Source organism: Triturus cristatus, chromosome 9, assembly GCF_964204655.1.
Source record: "Triturus cristatus chromosome 9, aTriCri1.1, whole genome shotgun sequence".
Taxonomy (NCBI): domain Eukaryota; kingdom Metazoa; phylum Chordata; class Amphibia; order Caudata; family Salamandridae; genus Triturus; species Triturus cristatus.
The window spans coordinates 738,740,223-738,767,160 of record NC_140592.1 but is presented as its reverse complement, the minus strand read 5'-3'; the positions used below and the strand labels follow the sequence as shown (position 1 = coordinate 738,767,160).

General features: G+C 45.8%; 1 protein-coding gene across 3 annotated transcripts in view; it reads left to right on the top strand.

Moving 5' to 3' along the window:
- The window catches only part of LOC146798685 (uncharacterized), a 415,733-nt gene that overhangs the window by 131,028 nt on the left and 257,767 nt on the right, over positions 1-26,938 (top strand). For all 3 annotated transcript variants that reach the window (XM_085625984.1, XM_085625983.1, XM_085625982.1), the window contains exon 5: positions 20,566-20,663. In XM_085625984.1, coding sequence (XP_085482110.1) covers positions 20,566-20,663 — 98 coding nt within the window. The remainder of the gene's footprint in view (positions 1-20,565; positions 20,664-26,938) is intronic.

Genomic DNA, 26,938 nt, shown 5'->3' with positions numbered 1-26,938 from the left:
CTTCCAGTGCTGGAGTCGCTGTTAGTGGAACCCCTTCTGTTTTCTGCGCTCTCATCGCTTGAATAACTGGTTTTAACTGAGGTATAATCTGCTTTCAGATAGGGATACACCTTTTCCTTATCAAATTTAGTTATATCTTTTTGAAGTTTAGCAATTTTTTGTTTCATCAAGTAGTCCTTATTCTCGGTTATCTCAGCGTTGAACTCGGCCAACTTGGATTTGTAAGTCGTTAGTTGGATAGTTGTTTTTAAAGCCCCTTCAGCGATCTGTATCCTGATCAACAGGGCGTCTGCAATTCTTTTTGCTGTGGTGATGATTAATACAAGCCAGTTCCTAGTGCACTTCCATGCAACTAGGGACCATTCTTTTTTAAATGTGGCATCCTCTAGGAACAGCCTAGGGAAGTTGTTAACCATAAGGCCATTAGGGGCAATATTGGCCCATAAGTATTCATTCATTAAAGCCCCATGTAGAGTGACTTTAAGACATCTTGATCAACACCCGCCCAAAGCACACACACCACACAGACCAAAGACAACTTTGGGATTTGCCTCCAGTCACCGGCCACTACCCGTGTGGTTCATGTACAGTGTGTCGCTTTACCATTACCACAAAAGAAGTGTCCTTATCTGAAACCTTTCAATTGTAAAGGAAGAGACACACCAATTGCAATACTACGCACTGTATATACATGATCACCTGCCCTTGTGGCCTGCAATATGCAGGCATGACATTACGGATGTCAAAAATGCGCATCACAGAGCACAGGAGTAACAACCGACGCCAGAGGGTTGCGACGAAGATGTACACACATTTCAAGGACCGTAACCATTCCCCTGATTCCATCAAATGACTGATATTGGAAGCACACCCACAGATCACGCAAAAAGCTCTATTCAAGATTGAACAGAGATGGGTCCACAGACTATCCACTGACAGCAGGGGACTCAATGATGACATTCCCTGGGCCAGTTAAGCCAACTCGTGATTTCCATTGCAGAAAAGGATTGTCTGCATGAGTGAGCGATACTTATTACAGGGGAAGTGAGTTTCTAATGACCCGAGAATAGTCCAGGATTCCCGCTGTTATCTCTCACACATACCTTTTTGTACTCGAGTAGGCATTTCTGATCACCATCTCACCCTGAGTGGTTTTGGATAGTGTGTTAGTTAACTCAACTTTAGTCCAAGATGGCAATCATTTACCTATAGTGTTCACAATGACTGAGACTGAGCTAAGATGGCCGCTCGTTTTTGGACTCAGTGGTCCTTCTTTGTATTACCATCACAAATCACAAGTGATACTTACCCCCGCGCACACTGACTACATGACATCAGACAAGGACACTCAGTGACAAATATGAACGCCATATTTTCACAGGACTGTATTACTAATTACATTGGGAATATATGAGTTTACACTTGACTCGACCAACAGTCTTAGATGGCCACTTTCCATCCATTTCGCACTAGAACATAGACTAGGCCAATCAAATTGAGAATGTATGAGTTTACACTTGACTCGATCAACAGTTTTAGATGGCTACTATCAATCCATTCCGCACCATAACGAAGACTAGGCCAAGATGGCCGCCGTTATTCACAAAGGTTGTCCTGCTTTGAATTACTGCCATGTATAACATGTGACGCATAGCCCCGCCCGCCCACCCCATCCCCATACCCGGCGTGGTATAACTTGGGACTAGTTTTGACAGCCCATTCCACCCGATTCCGGCGGCGAGGGTAGGTGAGCCTGCACACAATCTCTGGATTTCCGGTAAGTGGCAACGGGACTCGTCCGACAGCCCACAGTGTTTGGTGCTATTTTACATTGGCCTCGGGGGGCTGAGATTTCTAGGTGCTCTCCATGACCGTTGGTGCGCTGGCACTTTAGGCAGCACCCGAGGTTTGACTACTCACCGAGCGCCTTGTTGGTTTTGTGTCCCTTGTGAGCTTGCCTATGTGCGGGACTCACTGAGGGGGTATTGGCGATCCACCTCGTTATCTCCTCTCCTCCTCCATGTTATAACACTGTTCCCATGTGAGCACCTACAGCTGGATACTGATTCATTCACTTACCGATCCCCATTTATCTTTCTTTATATTTTTATTTTCTTTCAACAGGACACTAACTGTTGGTGTCCCTTTTATTCCGCCGGAAATTGATGAGGCCATACTATTTAGGCCCTTAGGTGAGCATTTCCACAACAATATGCTCCACTGCTGCTTTGCTCATGTTCTTATGTTGTAATTGGTTTTAAAACACTTAGTGCTTGGTCCTTCCACTATATACAGCACCTAGACACTATAACTGCGTGAGACATCACTTGTATATGCACACCTTCTAATATGTTGTGTGCTATTGTCACTAAGGCGTATAAGACACATTATGAATGTCGAGTAAACGTACAGCTATTATAATATCTGTCCTTTTTCTGATCTAGGTTCCGTGACATCAGTGGGACATTGCCACTGTATTACGATGTGGGAGGTAGGTTTTCCCCTCTCATTTTGTGTAGATAGCATTTGATACCGTGGTCCTGATGAATTGCCCATGATCTTACTGACAACAGAGGCAAGAAACATGTCGACCGAATGAGAGTAGGACGTAGGCATCTAGGCACTTAACCCCTAGCTTTACGCCACTCTATTGACTTTTAATCAGGCAATTTACCTACCAGAATAAATACAATTCAAGGAATAATTGACCTGTTTTAACTCACTTACACTACATCTACACTACTGGGCCCCTCACCCCCACTGCTCCAAACGGCAGGGACAAAAGATCTCCGACAAAGAGCCCCATTTATGGGAGCCCGTCATTCATTGCAGCGCCGGCCCGACGAGGAGCAAGCCCAGATGATGAAGCATGACACCTAGCTTGCTGGTTGTGTGAGGGCTCCAGTTCCGAAGAGGGGTCTCCCCCTCTCACTTTGAATAATAGGATTCACTTATTGAACCTACATATCGAACCTAGTACTCGCTGACCTTGTATGTCTCCTCACCCTTAGATACTGCATACCCATCTTCCCTGACATGCTGCCTGTGCTCTGGTAGTAACTCACACCCAATCAGGGAGATCCAGCATTTCTGCATGAGCCTTCTTCTCCACCTCTGCCCAAGCAAACGTCTCAAGATCATTTCCCAACAGAACCTCCACTGGAATGACAGGGGACACAACCACCTACTTTGGGCCAGTAACCTCTCCCCATTCTAAGCTTACCAAGGCCATTTAATGGAGCTTAGTCCAGTTTATGATCATTGATAACCTGGTGACTAACACCAGGCAACATTTGGTCTGGGGAAATCAGTCTAGCTGCCACCATAGTGACACTGGCACCTGTGTAACTCAGAGCCTCTATCTCATTCCCATTGATCTTTGGCCTTTGTCTATACTCCTCCATGCTTGGAGGTAAGACAGTCAGGGCTTCAATATCCACCCCGCTCAAGGAAACTAAAGTAGCCTCTGTGTATCCTCTGGACCCTCTAGCGTACACTTCTACTCCTATGCTAGCCAATTCCGTGGATTGCACACCACTGGGAGACTTTTTGGAGCATGCTGCATCTCCTTTTTTATGACCTGCCTGATGCCAGCCAGGACACTCCCCATAAGCCTTTGATGGATCCTAGTTTTTACCCTGGCACTCTTTGTCTTTGGTCTATGAGAAGTCTTGGGGCCTGATCAGACTTTTGGGGGCCTTTTGAGAACTCCTTATTATCTTGTGTGTTGCTCACCTCCTTCCCCTTCTTGGAAGTCTGAGAATGCTTTTTCTGATCATTCCCACCATGGGTCTTTCTGGACACCCTGGTTCTGACCCATTTGTCAGGTGTCCTCTCCAGCTCTCTGGGAGAAGACAACTTAGAATCCATAAAATGCTGATTCAAATGCGTCTGTGGTACAATTTGTTAAAATGTCTTCCTTCAGAATTAAAATATACAGTTCATCATAAGAATCCACCTCATTGCCTTTTTTCCAGCCTTCTACTGCATTGACCGGAAAGTCCACAAAGTCCACCCATGTCTGGTTTTGACCTTCATGGGTGTCCCTAAACTTCAATCTGTATACTTCAGTAGTGAGTTCAAATCCTTCTATCAAGGTCTGTTTCATATGCTGATAGGACTCTGCTACCTCCTCATTAAGGGTCAAAAGTCTATCTTTGCACTTCACTGAGAATGACTTTCAAAGTAGAGAGCACCAGTGTTGGTGTCTACCCTCCTCATTTTGCAAGCCCTCTCAAAGGCTGCAAACCATTTGTCAATATCATCGCCACCACTAAACGTAGGGACAATCCCTTTGGGGATCTTAGGGCCAAAGGATTCCTTCTTCTCCCTGGTACTATTGCTGCTGCCACCATCTTTAGGTCTGAGGCCTAACGTAACCCTTCTTTTCTCAAGGACTAGTCTCCTCTCCTCAAGTTCAAGCTTTTTCTCCTCCAGGGAGAATAGCTCAAGCTCATCCTCAAGGGATCCTACCTCCTTACCAATGCTGGGGGGGGGAGGTCTGCTAGATTAATTCCTGTCACTTCCCACTGGCAAATGAGGTCTGAGAAAGGGTGAAGAGTTTTGGTCTTTACCTTCCTTCCCATCATCTACAATCTGGGCCAGGCCATCAGCCACACTTTCATCAACGTCATCCTCTGAGGTGTGGCCTTGCTTCTCTATTCTTGCTCTCTCATAAGAGCTGAGAAGCTTCTCAAGTTTCTCCTTTTTAGCTGTCACCTTGTGGCTAATGCCCCTTGCTTTGCACAACACCCTCAGATCCATGATCCTCATGGCTGGGATGAGTGCCAGGTTGAGATTCTGACCAGCCTTCATTATGCCAAGCTTTTGACTTGGCAGTTGGGACCTTTTTAAAAATTTAGAAAAACTTTTCCTAACTCACCTAAGCCTTTTAAACTGTTGGCAAGGGCCCTAACAATTCAATTAGAAAAATTGAAAACATTTTGAAAAAAGTATTCTTGATGCTAAAGTCAATTAGGTAGATTTCTTGTGCGAAATCACTTTTGACCAAGTGGTACTGCGAAGCACAGGTTCAGGATCCCCACTACTGTGACACCAATGTAGGAAAGTTGAGTATTGTGTGGTGTGGGGGTTGGTACTCACCATGTAATACTATTGCAATACTTCAAAGATGGCCCTTGGATTCACACTAATAAATCCTTGGCTCGGTCCTGGTAGTGTAAAAAGAGCAGACAAGCTTTACTAGAGAAACCTGTGTTAAGCAATTCATTGTACCACCATGGACGATAAGTAACTGGCACAACTCGAGAGAAATCTGACACCAATTTATAAAAATAGAGTGTATTTTTATCTTATTTAGACACCAACATTAATGGAATAGCATACTGGAGTTACAGATTGTTGAAGCAATAGCAAATCAGGGCAAAATAATTCAGTGAAAATTGAACATTGCGGTCAATTGGAAAAGCCACTAGTGATAATCGGTCACTTGCAGGTTGAGCTGTGTTGTACTCTTGCAGGAAAAAGGTGATGCGGGTCTAGGACCAAGCCACGACAGTCAGTTCAATTCTACCTGGCCCATGGAGCCTGGATACACAGTTGTCCTGGCTGTCCTTTTTTTCTGAACGGGAGCTGCAGGAGTGCTGCTTTTACCACTAAAATGTTGCTGCTTGGGGGGTGGGGGGGAGGGGGGGAGGAAAAAAGACAACCACAGTGTGGTTGCTGACGTTGGTCTAAGGTCGGATGGAATTACCTCTTGATGCAGTGTCGGGTAAAGGGGTCAGTTGCCGGACTGGCGGCCAGTGAGCCTTGGCAGCGGTAAGCAGTACAGAAAGGAACTGTGCTGTCGGGTGGACTAGGGGAGTGTAGTAGCTGTCTGTAACTTTGTTGAAGGCAGCACTACAGTTCACACAGTACCCCTGATATGCCAGGTGAGGGGAAGGAGGAAGAAAAGGGAATGCTGGGAAGGAGGTCTGAAATGACAAATGTAAGAAAGATTAGCCATGTATGTGTGTATCTCAAATTCAATAATCATCTAAAATATATGTATTTGTAGTACCACTGGTACCTTTGATAAATGTTTTGAAATTTTTTTCTTCCAATGGGAAATGGGAAACATCCTTTACCCCGCATTTTTTTATTCGCATGTCACTACCCCACATTTTTTACTCCGCAAAAACTTTTACAACGCAGGGCTTTACACCGCAAACTGTTACAAGGAATTCTCCAAAGTAATGCCCCCCTGGAGTTAGAATAGTAATTGCGTTGGAATGCGGACTGCGTTGTAACGGATTGCATTGTAAAGACCTGGGTGGTAAAAGTTTTTGCGGAGTAATAAATGCGGGGTAATGATATGCGGAGTAAATAATGCATGGTAAAGTGCCCTATTCATGGGAAATAGGCTTTCCAGAATTATATAAATATATATATATATATATCTTCAGGAAATGTAGAGAGAGGAAAGCCTTGATACTATTGTTCTTTTACCATAATGTTCCTCGCATAAAGAAAAGATGCACAAAGCTTTAATCTTCTCGCTATGAATATGCCTTGTGATGTCTTCTCAAAATTGGGTAAGCTTTACTCAGCATATAAATAGTTATGGCTTAAATTCTTCTGACAACTGCTCTTACTTCGGTGCGTGAATTCATTGTGTCTTTGAAGCTCCAGGCAACTGCGCTTTTCCTCAGCACATGATGCTTCATTAGTAATGATATAGTTCACCCGGATTACACTTTCCTCAGCACTTGTTAAGTAATGTCAGTGATGCTTTGATCTGAGTTCATATATGCCAATGAGACTGAATTGCTCACAAAGATCTCTTTAGTTAAATAATTAATCCTTGCACTTTCCTAGAGCTTTTGAACAAGCAAGTCTTATTTTTATTGAATCTGAAAGCATTTAAGAGAGTTCTCTGTTGAACATGACAAATCCACATTCTTCAGGCATCTTGGTAAGCACAATGAATCTTATTTTATCTCAGAAAAGTTAATCTTGAAAGAAAAAGTCTTTAGATTTTGAAACTGAAAGCATATAACCTTCAGTATCAAAGAAGCAGAATGCACTTTCCTCGAGTATCTTGAGTGTGTGAGTATTATTTATCTCAGAAGATTAAATTGTTTGTCCAAAGTCATTGCACTTTTGAAATTGAAATGCAGTTAAACAGCGTTCACTGACAAGAAAGACAAATGCGTTCCTGCCATACTTAAACAGAAAACTGAAACACATATTTCTAATACGAAACTTTGATTTTCCATAAACAAATGCCTCTGCTTACCACACCTTACAAAGGTGAAATAGAGGCCACATTCACTTGGCAGATTAATGAGCGACTAGGCTCCACGAGGATTCTGAATGACTGAGAGCTAACAAACTCTCCTTCCAAAGTTCCATGAATATGATAATTGAAAATCATAGAGAGAGCATTCCTCCTCTCCGTCCATCAAAGGATTTTTTTAATAGTAAGCGTTGGTAACTGGGTGTGACTACGTTATATACAGAAGACGCCCGGCCAGGTCATGGCAAAAGATCATGATACACGCAGTCCTGTAAATTCAAGTTTTGGTTTTTTCTTGTTTATTAGGCTTGTCTATGGAGGTACACATGAAACAGTCATCTCATTCCAGATCTTGACAGACCTGGAATGTTGTTTTACCTGCAGTTTGCAGGAGACTAGTGCCACTAGTCCAGGGGAGTCTGCATGTGCTTCAGGCTTCCACAAGGGTCCCTCTGTCTGGGAGAACCAAGAGATAGCCTAGGATGAGTCTTGATCAGGCTGTTCCAAGAGCGTTGCCACAGGTGCAGGGTATCTTCTTTGGCTTTGGACAAGCCTTGTCACTGGTGTGGGGCTCTGCTTCTGTCCTCTTTGATGCAGGTTGTTGAGGACTGGTGTCAGTGGGGTCCCTCAATCCTAGATTTAGGGGAGTTATTGGTGTAAGAGCTAGTAGCCATTGGGCAGCTAGTCCCTGCAGCTAGTCGGCCTCTGAAGTGACCACATCCAGGGGTATGGGGGACCATTTCTACTCAGAACCCTCTATTCTGACCCTCCTAAAGCTGGCAGAAATCACATTTTAGTGTACAGACCAGGTTGCTCACTGTGGAGATGATTTGGCTAGCATTCTGGTGGTTTACACCTCCTTGCATAACTAATACCTGGAAACCTCTAAGGTAGCTACCTGGATGCATCACCCAGGGCACGAAATTCTTGTCAGGGGTGAGAAGGTATATTGTTAGATACCAAACATGACATATTTTGGTGGTACCATAATTTAGCTGCTATCCTCTGTTGCAGGGATTCTGCTCAGGAACACAACTATGCTGGGGACCATAGAACATCGACATGTAAGGACCAAGTCACCATACCACCTCAGTACCTATGAGCTCGACTACGATTAGCTATAGTGCCTCACTTGTCCTCCTAACCTTACCAGAGAAAGAAGTGAATTGGCACCCCAGAACACAAACTCTCGACCCTCTCAGGGATCACAGTAATGGGACACCCCCTTTCGCACTCTCACTCGTACTTAGTAAAATAAACAAAAGACACGTAGGAAGTTTAGAATATTTATTCATACTATTGTGGTCTAAAATGCAGTATTCGTGCCACAATTCGAAAACAAATGCCTATCAAAAATACTGTTAGCATGGCTATTGGAGCATTTACTATAAAAGCTGTGTATAGTATAAGACAGATTGTCCTAACAAACCTCCCTTTCTACTGAAGGGGCTATCCTATGGTTGATCCTCCTGTTGCCTTCTAGCTGCAAGGTATTCCAAATTGAGGGCAAATAAAAGGGGAGAAATGGGATAACCTTTTTGGGTCCCCCTCCCAACTGTTATTGAAGGAAAGACATTACTCTAAAGCTTGCCTAGCCAGCCTCACAATAAGTCTTAATAACCCAGGGCCTGGTTTAGAGTTTGACATACAGGTTACTCTGTCACAAACTTGAGAGATACTACGTCCGCCTTTTTACAAATCCCAATAGGATATGATGCACTTGTAATAATGCAAGAGCAATATCTGTCACTTTTGTGACAGAGTAACCCATCCGCCAAACTTTTAATCAGGCCCTCAGAGTCCAGTCTTTTCTCAACTTTATACAAAGAAAAGTACTTTAGTACAGATAACACTAAATACTACACATAAAACAAGGAAACACTAAGGAAGCCAGATCTTCTATCACCTTCCTAGCCATAGATCTGAGTTCCAATATTATAATAGCATATACGCGCTAATACTGAAGTACATGAATAATGTTATTCTGTGGGTGGTGTTTGTCAGTGCTCACAGAGACCGAGTCCATAGTCTCTGGACATGGTTTGTTGTCCCGAGGATTCGTGGTGTCAGAACACAACCTATGATCCTTGACATTTGAAAGTGCAATCTCATTTCTTTCCTCCTACTGTTCAGTGTCCACTAGTACCTGTTGCTTCACTTTAAGAAAAAAAGGTACATTGTGTTATTTACTGGTACACTTATTCAAAGGGTTTCTGTGCTATGAGGTTGCGATGAATCATGCCTAAACTGATGCCCACCTCCCAACATGACATGGAAAGTACATCTAAAACATCGCAAGCTGATCTGTCTCAAAAGCGGGATGACAGGGGCACCTTCCAGTGCCTTGTACTGGATGATCTGCCCAGTCCACAGAGGTCCAGTACAGTGGGCCACCACAAATGGGTCTGGTGCCTGTAAATTGAAGTCCCTGTGCTTTTGGTAAAAATACTTCAGTGCTTTATGTCATAAACTGAAGCTTGCTGTTAGATTTTTACAGTGCCAGAGATTCCCCAAGCTCCAAGGACACATGCTCTACCAATCAGGGCTAGATGGAGTCATGCAACATGTGTACAAGGACTTATTTCTTGTGAACAGCTTGACAGACTCACAAGGGTCAATGGTTGATGAGCCAGTGTAAACTTGCCTACCTACCTATCTGATTTTCTTAAACCATAGTAGGAATCAAGGGAGTCCTGGATGTTCCTGGAGAGAACAAGGGGCTTTGGTGGCATCCCTGTGGCACTTGTGGGTCAGAAACCAAGCAGGCTCACCAAACAATGCAAGTGATGACTTTTCTTCTGAGGTCCAGGAAATTTAGATGCATTTTGTGGTTTCCTCCTCCTGTAAAGGAGCTAGGCGACCCTATGTTTTCTGACAGGGCGGTCATTACAATGGCCCAAAGAACATAAAGCAGTTTAGTGAATGTACTCCATCTTCTCTGAAGAATGCAGTCCAGAAATTCCTCTCTTACCAGGAAGGGCATTTCTCCTTCAAATCAGTCAAGCACCACTCCCAGTAGGATTCTTGTCCCAGACTTGTCTGAAATCTGCCTCTTGTGCAGATTATCTCAGAGAGGTCCTCTTCATAGGTATCTGGGCCCCCTGCCATGTGATTGCAGTCCTCTTTACTGCCCACTGGTGAAGAGAAAATCATATTTTCTGATTCTTTCTCTTCTGCTTGTCATCTGGCCGATAAGCCCAGAAAATCCCTGTGGCCTTCAATCCGATAGTGCTTGGTTGACCTGCCTTAGCAAAGTACCAGATTCACAAAGGACTGCAACTGCAGAGTGCTGCTGAAGGGTTCCATGACCATATTCTACGCAGGTAGATTGCTGCCTCCTTTTGCTCCTTCTCAGAACTCAAGATACCTTGGAGATAAGACAGTTTACAAAAATAATGTTGTGCAGCCATCACCTAATTGGAATCTCCAGGTTCCCCTGAGAAACTCCAACATATTAGTACAATTGTTCCCTGTATCCAAGACATCCAAACTACTATTTGCTTCACGAGAATGCAATGCTTTGATAGCCCTGCTTCATTTACCTGTAAAGCCAATGCTGAGGTCCCTTCCTTCTCACTGCTGATTGACTTGTGTCCTCACCTGATGTCTGGCTTGCAGGACCTCCCACAGGTCAGTGAGTTTACATGTATACCCTAGAGAAGGGGTCCCTGGTAGGAAAAGCATCTCATGAATCCCTAGGGCGTTTAGGTCAGAAATAAACACCCTCAACAGTAATACTTTTGTGGGCCAACCTCTCATCATTCCATCCCATTGTGCTGGCAGCTGGGGAGCAGAATAGCTTCTCTGGTTTGCCCACCCTTCATGCCACAATGCTTAGTGTACCTCATAAGGGGACCCTAGGCTCATTGCAGGACTGAACTACTAATATTACCTTTGTCTTTAATAGTACATACTAGTAGTGTTTTGGAGCACAGGTTTAGCTGCTTTTATATCTTTGAGGTTGTGGCAGACTGCTAGAGATCAATAATCAAGTTAGCATCTTGGTTATTCCTGGGCCTCCATCACTCCCGTGGCCCTCACAGTGGACTTTCAGTTTCACATTTTGCAATTCTTTCTTGAGACAATTACTTTAAAGCTGCAAATGTGGCATTCGCTGGTCAACATATCTAAATGGCATCAATTTCTTCCTAATGTACAGTACTTGGCGGCAGAAACTTTGATGCACGATGGCAGATGAACATCAGTGCAGATTTTAAGAATGGCTCAGAATGTAACAAATATTTCAGCTAGAGAAATTACCTATGGAGCTTTTCTTCTGAGGCAATGCTTAGCTTTCTCAGCCAGACACAGAAAAGGCTTCTAGGTCTAAACTTAATTGATTCCTTTAATGATTTGGGAAATTGACACGATGAGCCCCAATCAGAGACAAGATATTTGGGTGGTTTCGAATAGAAACAATCTGTGCTCTCTCACCCAAGATTCCAAGGATACATTGGCCATTCCCTCACAAGCAAATTCAAATCTAAGAGTGGCATTGTTCCCCTTATTAGTTCCAGTAGAAGGCAGGCCAACTAATTAACCTAATTGTGGCTAAGAAAAGTGAGCTGCACATTCAGAAAATCTCCTCTAGATGTCTCATACCTAACTGTATTATGTTTCGGAGGAGTAGGTTCCAAGGCTGCTATTTCTGTGTAGAAAGGCTTAATAACTTTGCAAGTGGTCTCTTTCCCTGCAGACAGCATTCACAACTAAAGTTACTTCAGGTTTCTAGATATAAAAGCAGAAAACGTGAGCAGTCACATATCAGAAGACATCCAGCATTTTCCAGTCTGTATTTCAGATGTTGTCAACCAGGTGGTGATTTGTCCACTAAGAAAAAAATAAGACCGGAACCTTTATCCAGCTCCCACAAGAATAACCCCTTTTAAGCGTCTTGTTGATGAACTGTGTAACTTCTTTTTGCTTCTACACTCTTCCCCCTATCAAATATACATTTTAGGACAATCAGATTACCTGCTTCGCTGTGAGCATTACTAATTTGGTCCTGGAATTAGCACCATTTGTTGCTTACCTCTCGTGAAGTTGCAGATGAGCTTGTACATTCATGAAGATGCGTGGTTAGATAGGTTGCAAACAAACCAATATCTTACAGGTTCTTCATTGAACATATCAATTGAGCGATTGGAGATTCTCAAGGATGACAGAAAACTCTACTAGAACATGCTACTCCCTGAAATTGAAGAGGTTTTATTGTGTGGTGCCTCGTCATTTTTAATCCATTCCAATTTCAGGATGAGATTATTGCACCTTATCTTTTGCATTAAGTGCAAAAGCTGGATTTCAGTACTCTTATAAAAGGGTGAATCTTGCGGTCACATCCTATAGAAAATCTTGAATAGTATCTACCTTTTTTAAGATCCCCCATGTATAGTGCTGTATATCAGTGACGAGGCACTGAAGGGCTTCTGGGTGACGATGTGTTGGGCCTCTCTCTTTGGTATACCTTTGGAGTACATTGTGGGTTTGTAGAGTGTCATATGTGTGAAGACGTTTGATGTTGTGTGAGGTTCACATTGGTACTCAAGTTGTTTTGCTTTGCTTAAACTTGATATGGAGCAGAGAGATGTAAGAGAAACAGCAAGATGTTTGGGTAATTTAGCATGCTTACCATCATTGGCCAATTGGGTAAGAAACTATCCCAGTGTTTGAGCTTCTTTTGTAGGGAGCAGTTTGTAGTCTGGTCTAGTAAGAACTATTGGATATTGTTTATGAGATACACCAATCCTCTATGCAGTTCACTGCAAGAACAGAGAAGGACCAGACTTCTGGAAGGTGCACCTCCCTAATCTGGACAAGCATAATATGAGTATGTGGGCTCCACCCAAGAGTGGCTGGAGTGCAACCCACTGGAACATGCAGCTTCCAACTATCAAAAAAATATGATTCAATAAGGTAATCTCAGGAGCAGTGGAAATGCTGGCCACTAGATGGCACAACTTCCAAATAGACACTAGTTTGTCTACGAGAGACACCCGTGGGCAACAAACATACATCTTCCTAGAAGGCAAAGCTTTCCAAACCTCCACATATGTTGTGAGTTTGTGGGAGTCTTCCCAGGAGTGGTGTAAGATGTAATCCCCCGGAAAGTACTGGTTCTCAAAGCCACCAAGTGAGATGGAAGTCTAAGGGTTCCATCAAGATGTGGCAATGGGAAAAGCCACCAGAAGATGCAGCTTTGAAAACTAACAAGTGTTAAATTAATCTGTGAGGTACACCTAGCAGTGGCGAGAGGCAACCCACTAGAAGGCCAACTTCTCATCCCGAAGAAGAGTAATAAGAGGGACCGCCCATGAGCAGTTGAGGTGCTAATCACAGGTGGGTGCAGCACATGAGGAACCCACTCAGTGAATTATGAGTTAATGGGAGGTCCATCCTGCATTTGCAAAAGCACAAGCTGGCAGAAGGCACGCCTTCCCAACCCAAAAATCACCAATGAAGTTGAGTTTAAGGGGTGCCCTCACTGTCCCTTTCACAGGAAGGGCCAACTGCTGATAAACATTTGGACTAGACAAATAAATGTTTTGTTTCTTATGCTATCACTGCTAGAAGGCAACCCATTTACAAGCAAACTGTTTCTCTATATGGATTCATGCCTGCCATCCGAAAGTTAAAAGGACACTGACAATATTTCTTAGCAGACATTCAGTCCCAGGTAAACAAACATCTCATGGTCTGTTTTGAAATACACAGCTATCACAAATGAGTAAGGCAGACATTTGGAAGCTTATATATTCATTCTTCAGATATTACTCATTTCATTTGATCCAAATTGTATTGAGCACGCCTCAAAACTATTTTCTGTTAAATAAAGCACCTCACTTTGAAGTGTAGTTTGGTGCTGTCTAGTATATTCAAAGTGTATAAATATGGGCAGAAAAGTTGCCACCTCTGTTCCCATCACTGAGAGAATTTATTTCAAGACGATATGTGATCTAAACATATGAATGGGCCTTCCTTGCCAAAAAGTTCCCTGTTGCATACGCTTTGGAAATAGGGCTTGGAAAACAGTGCGTGTGGGCGACCATTTCCAAAACAGACAAAGCCAGCTTTACTGTAGACAGGCCAGCATTTTGTACAGGACGCACTGGGTCCAAATGGATCTTGCCATTCACTCAATACATGTAATCAACACAATGACACAAACACACCACACATACACGAAGTCTTCATAATATCTCCTAAATTATCAAGGAATGGAACCGCACATAAGGACACTGTGTCCTTGTAAACAGGTAGATCCAGTAGGTAGTCCCCCATTATCTCCCTGGACTGTTAATTCTGTGTCATCACTACCAGTTACTGCATAATGTGGGGTAAGGCAAGTAGTAGGAAGTAAGCAACTCAGAGTGAACGATCACTTTGGGTGTTCCATCATTACAGCACAGATCAGGTGATTAACTATAACTGAAAAAGATTAATTTGTTGTGTTCACCTGCGGAAAACACGAGGTTAGCCAGAAAACAAATGGACAGCAGCCATATCTTTTAGATATTTAACAATATGAGCTAGCTGTAAGGGGCCCCACCTACCCGCACTAACGGACCCTGCTGCCGGCTTTATCGAAGAAATTTAAAGGATCCGCCGATAAAGAGAGCGGAATGGGTAACGGAGGCGCCAGAAAAATGAAAGGCCAACCTGGAGAGGAGAAGAGGTGATATCAGCGATGAGGGGGGAGAGAGAACAAGATATGTGCCGAACACGGGAGCCAAGAGCAGGGGGAGAGGACGCCATTAAAACCACTGCCTTTCTCCGAGGCGAAGCAGAAATGCCTCGGGGCGTGTTTTGCTTTTATCTCCTCTTGCCATTGGCTGGAGGAGATAATTAGACTTTCTGCAAAAAACACGCCCCCCGATCCGAAAAGGACGGGGCCTGATCGGAGTGACGGGACCTCTTCTCCAATGGCTGGCCAGCATTGAAGAGGCCAGCCAATGGAGAACAGGGGAGAAGAGGGGCGGGTTCAAGCCCCTCTTCTCCAAGTCATTAAATCTCGGATCGAGACTGCGCAAGCGCAGCCTTCGAGCCGAGACCTAACAAGTGGCTGAGATTATTTCAAGGTTTCCCAACATCGCATTGGCAGCATCTGTGGCCCCTCTAACTTGTTTGGGACCTTTACTGCTGTGCTGGCCACCCTGTCCCTAAGCCAGAGGCAGAGCTTGAGGTGTAGGCATATTGTATACTTTTGTTATAAGTTGGCTTTGTATGAGTTTGTGATACACCATCTGTCTCTACTGCTCTGTGTATTTCAGCCTGGCTTGCTCTGTATCGGAGTCTGGAATGACGATTGGGGTGGCGCCACTACTGGGTGTCGGTGGCTGCAGGGGTGTTGACACTGGAGTAGGCAGGTCGAGGTCGCTCAACGGATGCTGTTCCAGATCCGTCAATGGGTCCCTGGGGCCCGACTGGTGCTGAGGGCGAACCAGCAGGGGGAAGACCAGTAGGGGTCCCTCCCGGACCCGTGGGGCCCGAGGCTGCTCCAGAGGGGTAGGGACACTCGAAGATGAGTTGCATAGCTTTATAAGATTCTTTCAATTGGGCGAGGGTCGCTTCAGCTCCCGGAAACTCAAAAAGATGCGGAGACAGCCCAGGCACAGGCTCCACCACAGAACTAGGCCTCGAGTGCTGACAGTTCCGTGTCTCATCCTAAGACTTGCACTGCAAAGTTGAAGCCCTCTTCTACTTCTTCTTTTTCTTGTGGGACTTGCCCAACTTTCCTGACGACTTGCAGTGGGACGACAATCACCAGGTACGACTCCGCAAACGATCTTGGAACCTTCCTCATGAGCGAGATTTGAAGTGTTACGCAATCGTTCAACTTTGGATGGTGAGGAGCTTGAGTGACCACTCCCTCAATGCCTTGGAACGCATGGCATGGCAGTCCTTGCATGTCTTGGCGTCGTGGTCTTGCTCAAGTCACTAGAGGCAAACCGAGTCTGGGTCTGTTCCTGACTTCTACCGGTGACAGGCGCTGCATGGTTTAAAACCTGCCTTTCTGGTGGACATGCTACACACCAGGAGACAAAGTCTCAATAATTCTTCGGCAAAAAGTCAAATAAAGGTCAGTCAAACAGTGATTGGGGGTAGCTCTCTCTGGATCTAACTGGTGCAGAAAGAAAAGAACTGATATCAGCGTACTGGGGTGGCACCTAAATAGGCCCCGCACACGTCAGTTCCAGTGCGAACAACGCCACATGGAGCCGAATGTCACCTAGTGGCTTGCAGATTTACTACTCACCAAAAGTTTCCAGATTTAATCTGACACCTGGGGCATATTCTGAGGTAAGGAATCTGCATCAAGAAGTCTCTACCAGATAATATGTTAGCAAAGGTAAGTTACATGTTCAATAATATCTGACGTATTCTTTTAATTGCAGGTTCCTCACCTTTTGAATTCCCCCTGATGCAAAACTGGATCTGGAACATTTCCGGCAGTTACTTTGCATTCAGAATGGTGGCTGTAGATGACTCCGCAGCAGAGCACTAACTCTGTAAATAGTGGCATTAAGTTGCATATAAGTGCCACCAAGGCACTGACATCAGTACCTTTCTTTCTGCGATCTTCAACACAGAGGCGGAAAGGGACCTTTGGTCGGAGTGTTACCTACCCCCTTATTTTCTTCTTTGACAATGTGCTATGGAAATGTTCCCCCAAAGACCACAGATGTCAAACCTTGTGGTGATTGCAGGACACAATTTGTCAGTTTTGGACCTGCACAATGTCTGCCTGTGGTGTCTAGGGTTTTGGAATGACTAAATGTCCTTTCACAAATGCTCCCTGATGCACCCGAAAGCCATCAGGAAACGTGAGGTGAAGCAGTATGTCACCGAGCATAAGAAGTGGGGTACGTTGTGCTCTAAGTCTCAGGCCCACTTCTGCTATAAGTCTCTGTCCTTCTACAAGTCAATGTCCATGGGTAAGTCGTAGACAGTCGAAAGTCAGGTTGCTTCATAAATGCAGAAGTGTAAATGTGATTTTTCTCCTTCATGTCACTCCCACTGCAGGAAGAAATCCTGTGGTTGGCACTTGATAGACCTGACTTTGCCTCAGTTGTCTGACTCGTAGTCCAGCTGTAAACTGATCCTTACATGACGAAGTTTCACAGGCTGTCACCGCCCTTGCAGCAAGTGGAGGCCTTCAAAGAGGCTGTGCTGCTGTTGTTCTGGACAAATGTGGGTCCTTCTGGAACGCTTCTGGGCCCCATGGATCTGTAGGGGTCCTTAATCTAAAACAACAGTTAAGGGACAGAATGCAGAACAAAGTCATACATTCACCCCAGTACAGAGATCTGGGCCTAAATCCATCGTTTTTTTGCTCACCATGCCATTCCAGTTTGAACCCAGCCATATGCAAATCAGTCTTGACCCTGTGCCTCATGGGAACAGTCCAGCCCGAACTGCCAAGCCAGGTCCTCCCTGGACTGGAATCAAGCATCCTAGGACCGGTTTCGGGGTTTCACCCCTCTTCAGCCAGGATAGCTTGATTCCAGTGGCATGGAGAGCACGGGACTCACGTCTGAGCATACCCGTCCCACTCAGGGTGACAAATGCAAAAACAACAGTTGATGGACAGAATGCAGAACAATGTCATACATTCACCCCAGTACAGAGATCTGGGCCTAAATCCATCGTGTTTTTGCTCACCATGCCATTCCAGTTTGAACCCAGCCATATGCAAATCAGTCTTGACCCTGTGCCTCATGGGAACAGTCCAGCCCGAACTGCCAAGCCAGGTTCTCCCTGGACTGGAATCAAGCATCCTAGGACCGGTTTCGGGGTTTCACCCCTCTTCAGCCAGGACAGCTTGATTCCAGTGGCATGGAGAGCACGGGACTCACGTCTGAGCATACCCGTCCCACTCGGGGTGACAAATGCGAAAAAAACAACAGTTGATGGACAGAATGCAGACTTCCGCTGATGGGGCCCGCCCAGGGGCTCACTAACTTCGTTGGCTCACGGCTGGACCCCAGAAAGCACTATTTCATACTTCAACTCATGCACCAAAGGCCAGGCTGATCCTAACCATATGTTTTTGGTTTTGACTCCAAAGACTTCAGAGTTCTGCTTCTAACAACGACTCAGTTTTAGATCTGGAGCCGTTTCTGTCCCAATCTCGGCCATCATCTTGTTATATGACAGCAAAAACGCAGCATCTGGTATGGGAGGAATCACAGGCGGTGCCACTGCTTCGAAGCTAATACCACTAGATGCTTGAGATTTTGTTTGGATCAGGTTTGGACACTGTCTAAAGTCTTCTTTTGCTCCATGATGATGTAGAGAGGCGGTGGATAATTCCTCCCCTGCTCATTATATGATGATGGCTTGTATGTTGATTTACAGAATACGAGTAGCCTAGACACATCCATAGAGACAGAATTTGACTCCCAACTGGGGCGCTCTATAGATCAGGTTGCCTCTCTTGCAGTGGTAGTTGTCAGAGCTGCAGAAGTGCTCGACATTCAGTTGCCCACAGTTGAAACCAAGGCTAATCTGTTTACTGAGAGTTTGCCGCCTGGACCTGCATCCTTGGAGTCCATCACCTGACCCATGAAAGCTTTGTTGTTCAGGCTCTACCAGCAAGGTCAACCCTAACACATTTTCCTCTAACGCCGACGGACAGGTTGTAGAAGCACATTGATTCTTTTGGTAATGGGGTGTTGTCCTCTGTTGGTTTGGTATTGAGGTCCCTGGACATGGTATGTCTGCTAGGATGCTGTATGCATGTCCGCTTTGATGTGACCAGTGAGTTCATTTTGCCATTTCCGAAGAAATCCTTGATGATTATGATGTAGCCAAGTATATGTTGAGAGCCAGTCTAGGTACCACAGGTTGCGTAGGTCATCCTATGTGCACTAGTATTGTGATCTGATGTAACACATGGATGAGCGCTGCATAATTTTCTGGGGATGTGTAGGCTTCCCTTATGGATATGCCTTTTGATGGCTCCCAGCTTCTTTGGAAAAAAAGACAGATGTTGTCTTAAAGTGCTACAAGGAAAGCTCCGTCATGGCCATTTCATTGGGCTTTGAGTTGCCAGCTCTCCCCAAAGTGCTGCAAATTCACAGGGTACTTATTAGGCCTTACTTTTCACCAGAAGCAACCATGAAGGCATGTGCAGCCCCCACACAGCTCTTTTTGGGTTTCAGGGGACGTGGAGGCAGCAGAGGCAAAACGAGGGGAAAGCACATTGTCGGGAACATACATACGGACTGTTACGTCTTAAGGCTTATCAAGGCAACAAACATACTTCTTTTCCCTCGTTCGTATACCAGTCAGATTGCCACTTGCACGGATACTGGACACTTCTCTTTTGTACTTTCGCTCAGAATGCATCCGTACATGCCGCCTCATTAATTGATATGTTCCCTGGTACCATATGGGACGCTTATTGTTGGCACCAATTCAACAATTTTTATTAGCATCGAAGGATGCTATATGGTAAGGCATTACTTTGTCGCGCTTATACTCAGAATAATGGCACTGTTCATGCACTTCAGCCTTGAAAAAGTCTCTGTGACGAAGCACGTGTCAGCTGCCTGTCTGTATTAGATATTACATCTCTGACGCAAGAAATGTGAATAACTGTGGAAAGAATAAATCATGACAAACAGAACTTTGATCTTGCAATACTTCTTTACTGGCTTTACTTCATGACTGTTGGACTTCTCTGAGTGCTTCTGTATTTTTCTGCTCATTAGTATGCCAAACTGGTTTTTGTTCCGGTTCTGGCTATCACACCCTAAGTGGCATACCAAGAGAGCACAAACTTTATTTTTGTGTTATTGTTTTGTACATTTATTTCCCTAGATTTGTGTATGGCTTTGGCTGTGCAAACTGTGTGGCATAGCCATCATTACTTTGTGTACTGCTTCATAGTACTGTAACATGTAATAATTAGTATTAGCTATGCTCAGAAATACTTATTTTATTTACCTCAGAAAGAGAAAATTAGTTCCTATTCTTATTGAAACCTATAACCTTCGGACAGCAACAATATGTTTGCAGCAAGCACTTTAACTCTCAGCACTCTCTGCTCTACCTGCCAGTGCATCAGATTGCTCTACTGTATCGTTCAGCCACCCTTGTCTATATCAATGCTGTTCTGCTGTGCTATATTCTTGTTCTTCCCTTATTCTCCATTATCATCGCTTCTTGCCCCCCCCCCCCCTCATTATGAGGTTCCCCACTGCTCATCATTCCTTTTCTTTTAAATTGCAGCTTGCAACTCATTCCCTTTACTCTGCCCCTTTGGAAGAGTACATATAATTAGTTTGTTATGTGTCATAATACCTTCTTTTGCCTGGTCCTTTTAGATATTAATGCGACATCCCAGAACCGGATGAGAGACATCATCAACACCACTGAACAATCCATTGGGGTCATCCGAAGTCCTTCACCTCCATGCATTCGGGTGGGTATCAGAACCCCTTTAACGCTGCCCGTTGAATTCTATCTTACTAATGTCTATCTGTAGTAATTTTATTTCTGGTTCCTGCCACTTTTCTGGTTGCTTTTGCTCCTGTTTCTCTTGTCGGATTACTGCCTCTGGTGTCCTTCTTTTGCTGTTATTGATGGTTGTCCTTCCCATCTGCAATCTTTATTTCTTCCTCAGTTACTCTTTTTCCAGGTTTTCCTTCCTACTTGCTTCTCTTATTCTCTTTGGTGCTTCATTTTCTTGGCTTTCTATTTTTTGTTGTTTATGTCATATTGATTTATTTATGTGAGAGAGGCCCTATGTGACATATTTTAAACACCTCTCTCTCAGCAAAACCTGGGTGCAGAATTTTGACTCAATCTCCAGAGCTTCTTAACCCTCTATGACGACCCGCAATAATACTGGTTTTAGTAGGTTACGCCTCTGGCCCCTGATATTTCATATATAGAACTTTATCCTTTTGTATAGTTAGATTTCTATTAAGGTCATTTTGAGAAGTTTTTCCTTATTTGTAATTGATTATCATATGGGCTGGAATATTTAGTGAGTTTGAATTTGTTGAGCCTCATGCCTACGTGGCACTGGCCTGTTTTCATGCTGAGTAATTTATAATTCACTAGTATTAATATTTACATTTTTACACCACATTCCAAAATGAAAAACAGTGAGCGTTAGTCTTATTTTTGTAACTGTACTTACACAAAATTGATCTTGACCTAACATCACAGAACATGGCTTCAGAAATGGTATTGCACATTGATTCAATGTTACATTTTCAGCATCTTTTTTAAGGTTCCAATTTGACAGTTCTGGTTCTTTCATGTGAACCCACTGTTACAGCCCATGGATTAAACAGTCAACAATGTTTCTGCCTTGCAATCGGTATATAGCACCTTTATGCAGGACACAAATTATTATCAAACAGCTTTAGTTGAATTCTAACAAGAGCCATAACCACAAATCTTTATGAGTATGGCTTTTTAAAATTCCATATCTTGTGTAACAGAAGTTATTTCCTTCTCTGAGTTCTCAATAGCTGTTTCTGATATGAATCCACAAGTAATTCTAAAATGCACATTGTACTTATGCTATATCAGTATCTCAGATAATACCTTTATTAATGTTCAAACCTCACAGCCATCTTTAATAACTTCTAGTTCTGGGGATTTTTCTGTTCTGCTAAATGTTGAGTGGAATTTGCGATCCTACCAGTTTCACATACCGTGTACTACCCTCAACTCAGGCCAGTTGATTGGTGGAGGGAAGGAGGTGAGGCAGGTCACTCATTCTGATGTACAACTCCAAATTACTATATCTTTTATAATGCAGACTGCTTCTAGACTTGATGATAACCAATCCATTGTGGGTACAGGGGTCTCTCAAATGGATTCTGTGCGATGATGTTTTTGGCCTCCACAAGAACAAATGTGTGCTGGCACAAAATGATAAACACAGACAGTTTCAGGTAACCTGGTTAGCTGCTACAAACATTTAGAGCAAATGATTAGGTTAGGGTGGAGGCTTTGTTGCATCAAGCTTTTCCAATTGGAGATTGTTTGTGTGGCACAATTGTCTCAGTTTCCATTATACTAATAATTTAATTTTTTTAATTTATTAGTCCTCATATTCGACAAAGGCAGGAGCCATAATCCAAAATGGTCTGGTAGCGGTGGGGGACACAAATACATAGTTATGAACTCTTTAAGCCAGCCTTCTTCAACCGATGGTTGGAGAGGAAATTAGTCGTTGCCAGCACTACCTTCAACAACTTACCCTCAACAAACTGTTGAAAATTGTCTTAATCCTTGGACTTCTGCAGTGTGAGATTATCTAATCTATAACCCCGCCACTCTGCTATACAGGACTTTAAGTGACATTTAAGAAGAAGGGTGCCCACATGTGTTTCCCTCTCTGCCAAACCAGATTGACAATCAAGCCTAGCAATATGTCTAGCGGTGGATTTCCAACCTTCACAAGTTGGTAGTACTTCTGAGACCCGTTTTATGCAAGTTTCTCTCTGTGCAATAACTACTAAGGTAAAAATTAGCTGAGCTCTATGCCTTCCCAGCTGGACCCCCTCTCCATCCAATGTCCCAAAGATAATTGAAGCCAGGTTTACCTTGATGTAAGATTCTGGTCAATACTTTACCTAGATATTGCCAGAAAGACTGACTAACTGGACACTGCCAAAAGAGATGGACATCATCCGCATTCTATGTCAGGACCGGAGGCGAGGATTATGCTATTCTTTCCACTCTTTATTAATAGCAGCCATTCAAAGAAACTTAAAAACTACCATTCCAATGAACCATAGGTAATTAGGGCATAACAAAGTTTGAACAATAGTGTCCCAGTATAGAGTGTCTGCGTGAGCCCACCAATCACAGGGCTCCACGGCAATCATAGTCCTCTCTCATCTTCCATTCCCCCTCTTTCTTGGCTGCTTGCAGCCAAGTTAAGTCATGTTTTTTTTGTCTCTTCATGTTTCACTGTTGACTGACTGGTGCTTTTGTTATCAGGTGTATTGAATTCGACTGTATTGTAATCGCGTGTTTTTGCTTTCCGATGGTTATCTGCTTTATTGAGCACTTTCAGATATTGTGATGCGATTGTTGTTTCGGTCGGGTGGCGCGGCTGTCGGCCGCTGCCCGCTGCCCGCCTGGTGCTTGGTGTGAAGAGTTTCTTATTATTTTCCTTCCTTGATGCGGAGTTAGGTCCTTTCACCGTGCATCAGCCGCGCCTTGGCAGATTTGCGTTCGGCCGTGGGAGTGCCCTCCATAGCGGCTTGGTTTCAGGCTCGCGGCATTCCTCCGGCCGCTAGAGGGTGCATCGCGCCCGCGACGCGTCGAGCATTCCAGAGATTCCGCGCATTTCGCACTGAGATCTCGGAGTCTGCTCGCCGTGTCGGAGCCTGCCGCCTGCTTTCAACGCCCTGAAGGGTCTGTTTCTGGTGCTTCCAGCGTGCATTCAGGCCTGTGAACGCCCACCCGAGTCGAGTGCTCGGCTGGGTCTGTAAAAATTCTGTCATTAGACTGTGTTGGCGTGTGCTTCTTCCAACGCCTGGTGCCTGTTTTTTCTCGCTGGTACACTCCTGCTGAACGCTCTCTCTCTGAGTCTGTAGTGCAGGATTACCTGCAGGGACCTAGGAAGCAGGCCGCCCTTTCAAGGTTACATAAGGCTGAGTAGGTCCCGGGGCTCGCCCTTACTGTGAGTACCGCCCGCTATTGACTTCAGGCTGAGACCCAGCCCCCTTAGCCGGAGGTTTCCCTCCTTAGAAGCTACCCCACTTACCTAATCCGGTCATTCCTGGGATAGAGTCCTACCAGGACAAGGCCTACACTGATGACCAGTGGGTGGAGGACCCACTAACGGCACTCCAGTGGGACGAGGATTTTTATGACAAGGTGGATGAATCCATCTACAAAGCGGGAGAACAGGCCATGGGTCCGTTAGAGGACCGCCTTTCCCGCCACATTGAGCTGGCCTGGGAGAAGCTGGCCAAGGCTACCCAGGCCATCCCGGCCACCTCTGACCCGGGCGTAACACATGCCGACTCTCAACCCCCACCTGCGAAACGCCCCAAGGAGGCTGGGGTTGATATGGATGCCTTTGCCCACCTTAAACGAGCCTTCCTACGCATAAGGCCCTACCTGTGGCTCCTGACCCCTCGGGAGTTAATGCTCCAGGGGATGATGACGACGCTGGTCCCTGCCGTCCTTGGCTTCCAACCCGCCCGGCGCCTGATGCGCCTGCCCCAGACCTTTGTGCGGACATGTTGGATCCTAACGACATCCTGCATCCGAGATCCTCTGACTGAGCGCCCTGTGAAAAGGTGGCCCAATATGTGGCTAGCCGTATTCGCCGGCCGTTAGAGGCCACAGCGCGAAGCTCTCTTAGGGCGGAGTGCCCTCGGCCCTCTTTGGAAGGCACGGTTGCCGCCACCCCCGATATAGACCCTCGGATGGCAACCTTTTTGCAAAAATTCGTCAGGGACCCTAAAAAGGGCATTGACAGAACTTGGCGGGCTTGCCAAGACAAGCTTTTAGACGCCCTGGGCCCCATTACCAAGATCTTAGATATGGCGGGGGAGGCCAAATCTTCGGGGTCTCTCATCTCTCCCGAAACCCTCTCCGCTTGGGCCCAGCGCGTGGTGGTGTTCCTCGGGAACGCTAACTGCACAATCTCCACAGAGCGGTGCAGGTCTCTTTTGATCAAGGTTGACCCCAAACCTGGGGACCTGGCCGACTCTGAAGCTGGCTTTGTCGCACAAGGCGGCCTCTTCGGAGAGCCGTTCCTTAAGGAGCTTGGGTGTTTTGTGAGCACCTTTACGTCTTTGGACAGAGCTCAATCTTCGATACAAAAGTTGTTCCGCCCTCGGGTTTTCCGAGGGGCCGGGCGCGGTAGGGGCCGCTCATCCGGCCGTCCAAACCAGAATAGAGGACAAGGCTCCGGCGGCAGGCAGTACCAGGATCAGGCCCGCTTTGGAAATTTCTACCCAACACGAATACGTCGTGGCAAGCACAGGGGCGGTCGAGGCAGTGGCGCTTCCAGCTCATCCGGTGAGTGTTCTCCCTTCTTCCCTTCTAAAAGTGGGGGGCTGTCTGGCTCATTTCTTTCCAGGCTTGGACTTCTGTCACGGGGATGCCTGGGTTCTGCAAACCGTGCAGGGTTTCCACATCGAGTTTTACGGGGAGCCCGTCCAACTATTCCCTCCGCGACCTATCGCCTTCTCGAAGGCAGACGCCGCCTTAGTGGATCAGGAGGTTTCCTCCCTACTGGCCAAGGGAGCAATAGTGGAGACGTCTCGCCACCCCCGGGGGTTCGTCAGCAACCTGTTTTTGGTAGACAAGCCAGATGGGGGCCAGAGGCCCGTCATAAACTTGCAAGAGTTCAACGAATGGCTGGTTTACCGCCATTTCAAGATGGAAGGAATCCATCTTCTTTGCGACCTGCTCCGGTCCAACGACTGGATGGCCCGTCTCGATCTCAAAGACGCTTACTTGGCCATCCCTATTTTTCCCCCTCATCGGCGGTTCCTTCAGTTTCCCTGGAGGGACAGGATGTACGAGTTTACAACGCTCCCTTTTGGCCTGTCTTCAGCCCCTTGGTGCATCACCAAGGTCCTGCGCCCGGTGATCGAGCGTCTGAGGGCGTCAAGTATGAGGCTTATCGTTTACCTGGGCGATCTCCTCTTGATTGCTCAGTGTCCCCAAACCCTAGCGGTCCATCTCCTCCAGAATTTGGGATTCGTGATAAACGAGGCGAAATCAACTCTCATTCTGGCTCAGATCGTAGTGTTCCTGGTGTTTTCCATAGATTCGGTGGATTGTACCCTCAGCCTTCCGTCCCGGAAAATAGCGAAGATACACCACGAGCTCCGGAAGGCGCTCGTTCAGCCCCAAATCTCCCTAAGGCAGCCAGCCCGGGTTGTGAGTCTCCTCTCTGCCTCGATCCAGGCTATCTTCCCGGGCCCGCTCCATTACAGAGCGCTCCAACGTGTCAAAGCCCATCATTTGCGCAAAGGGTTAACCTACTCCCAGAAGGTAACGCTCTCGGCGGAAGCCAGAGAAGAACTACAGTGGTGGCTCGCCAAAATGGAGGCCTGGAATAGGTGGGCGATTTTCGGCTCCGCGCCGGATATCGTTGTAGAGTCAGATGCCAGCTGGTCCGGCTGGGGCGCGAGGTGTGGCGAGTTTACCACAGGCAGTGTGTGGTCTCCACAAGAACAACAGTTGCATATCAACTGTCTCAAACTGTTGGCTGGGTCGTTCACGATCCAGTTTTGGACCAGGGACTCGGTTCGGTCCTGTGTCCTCCTCAAGATGGACAACGTGGAGGGTGGAGCCAAGATGGCGGACGGACAGGACGTCTGAGCTCCCGGCTCCGCAGCCCGTCTGCTGTTTACATGACATCCTGATCTTTAATCCTGCCTACGGCGCGAGCAAATGTAACCACGAATGCGCTGATACTTTCCGCATTCCTCCGATGTTCCCGCCGGCTTTTTTGGTCGAGGATTCATAGAGTTTGCCGACTTCGGACTTTGCCCACGCATTCTGGCCCGACCACCGCCACCGGACACCGCTTATCACGTACGGTGAGACGACCTGGGGCTGGACCGGCGCCTGGGGAAATGTGACCGGGCGTGGAGTGGGCGGCCTGGTGGAGCCTTCTTCGCGACGGAGAGAATCCCTGTACGATTGGGTCCGGGCTGGCGAATCTTCCTTTGTCCTGCTACCAGCGGTCAGAGCGGT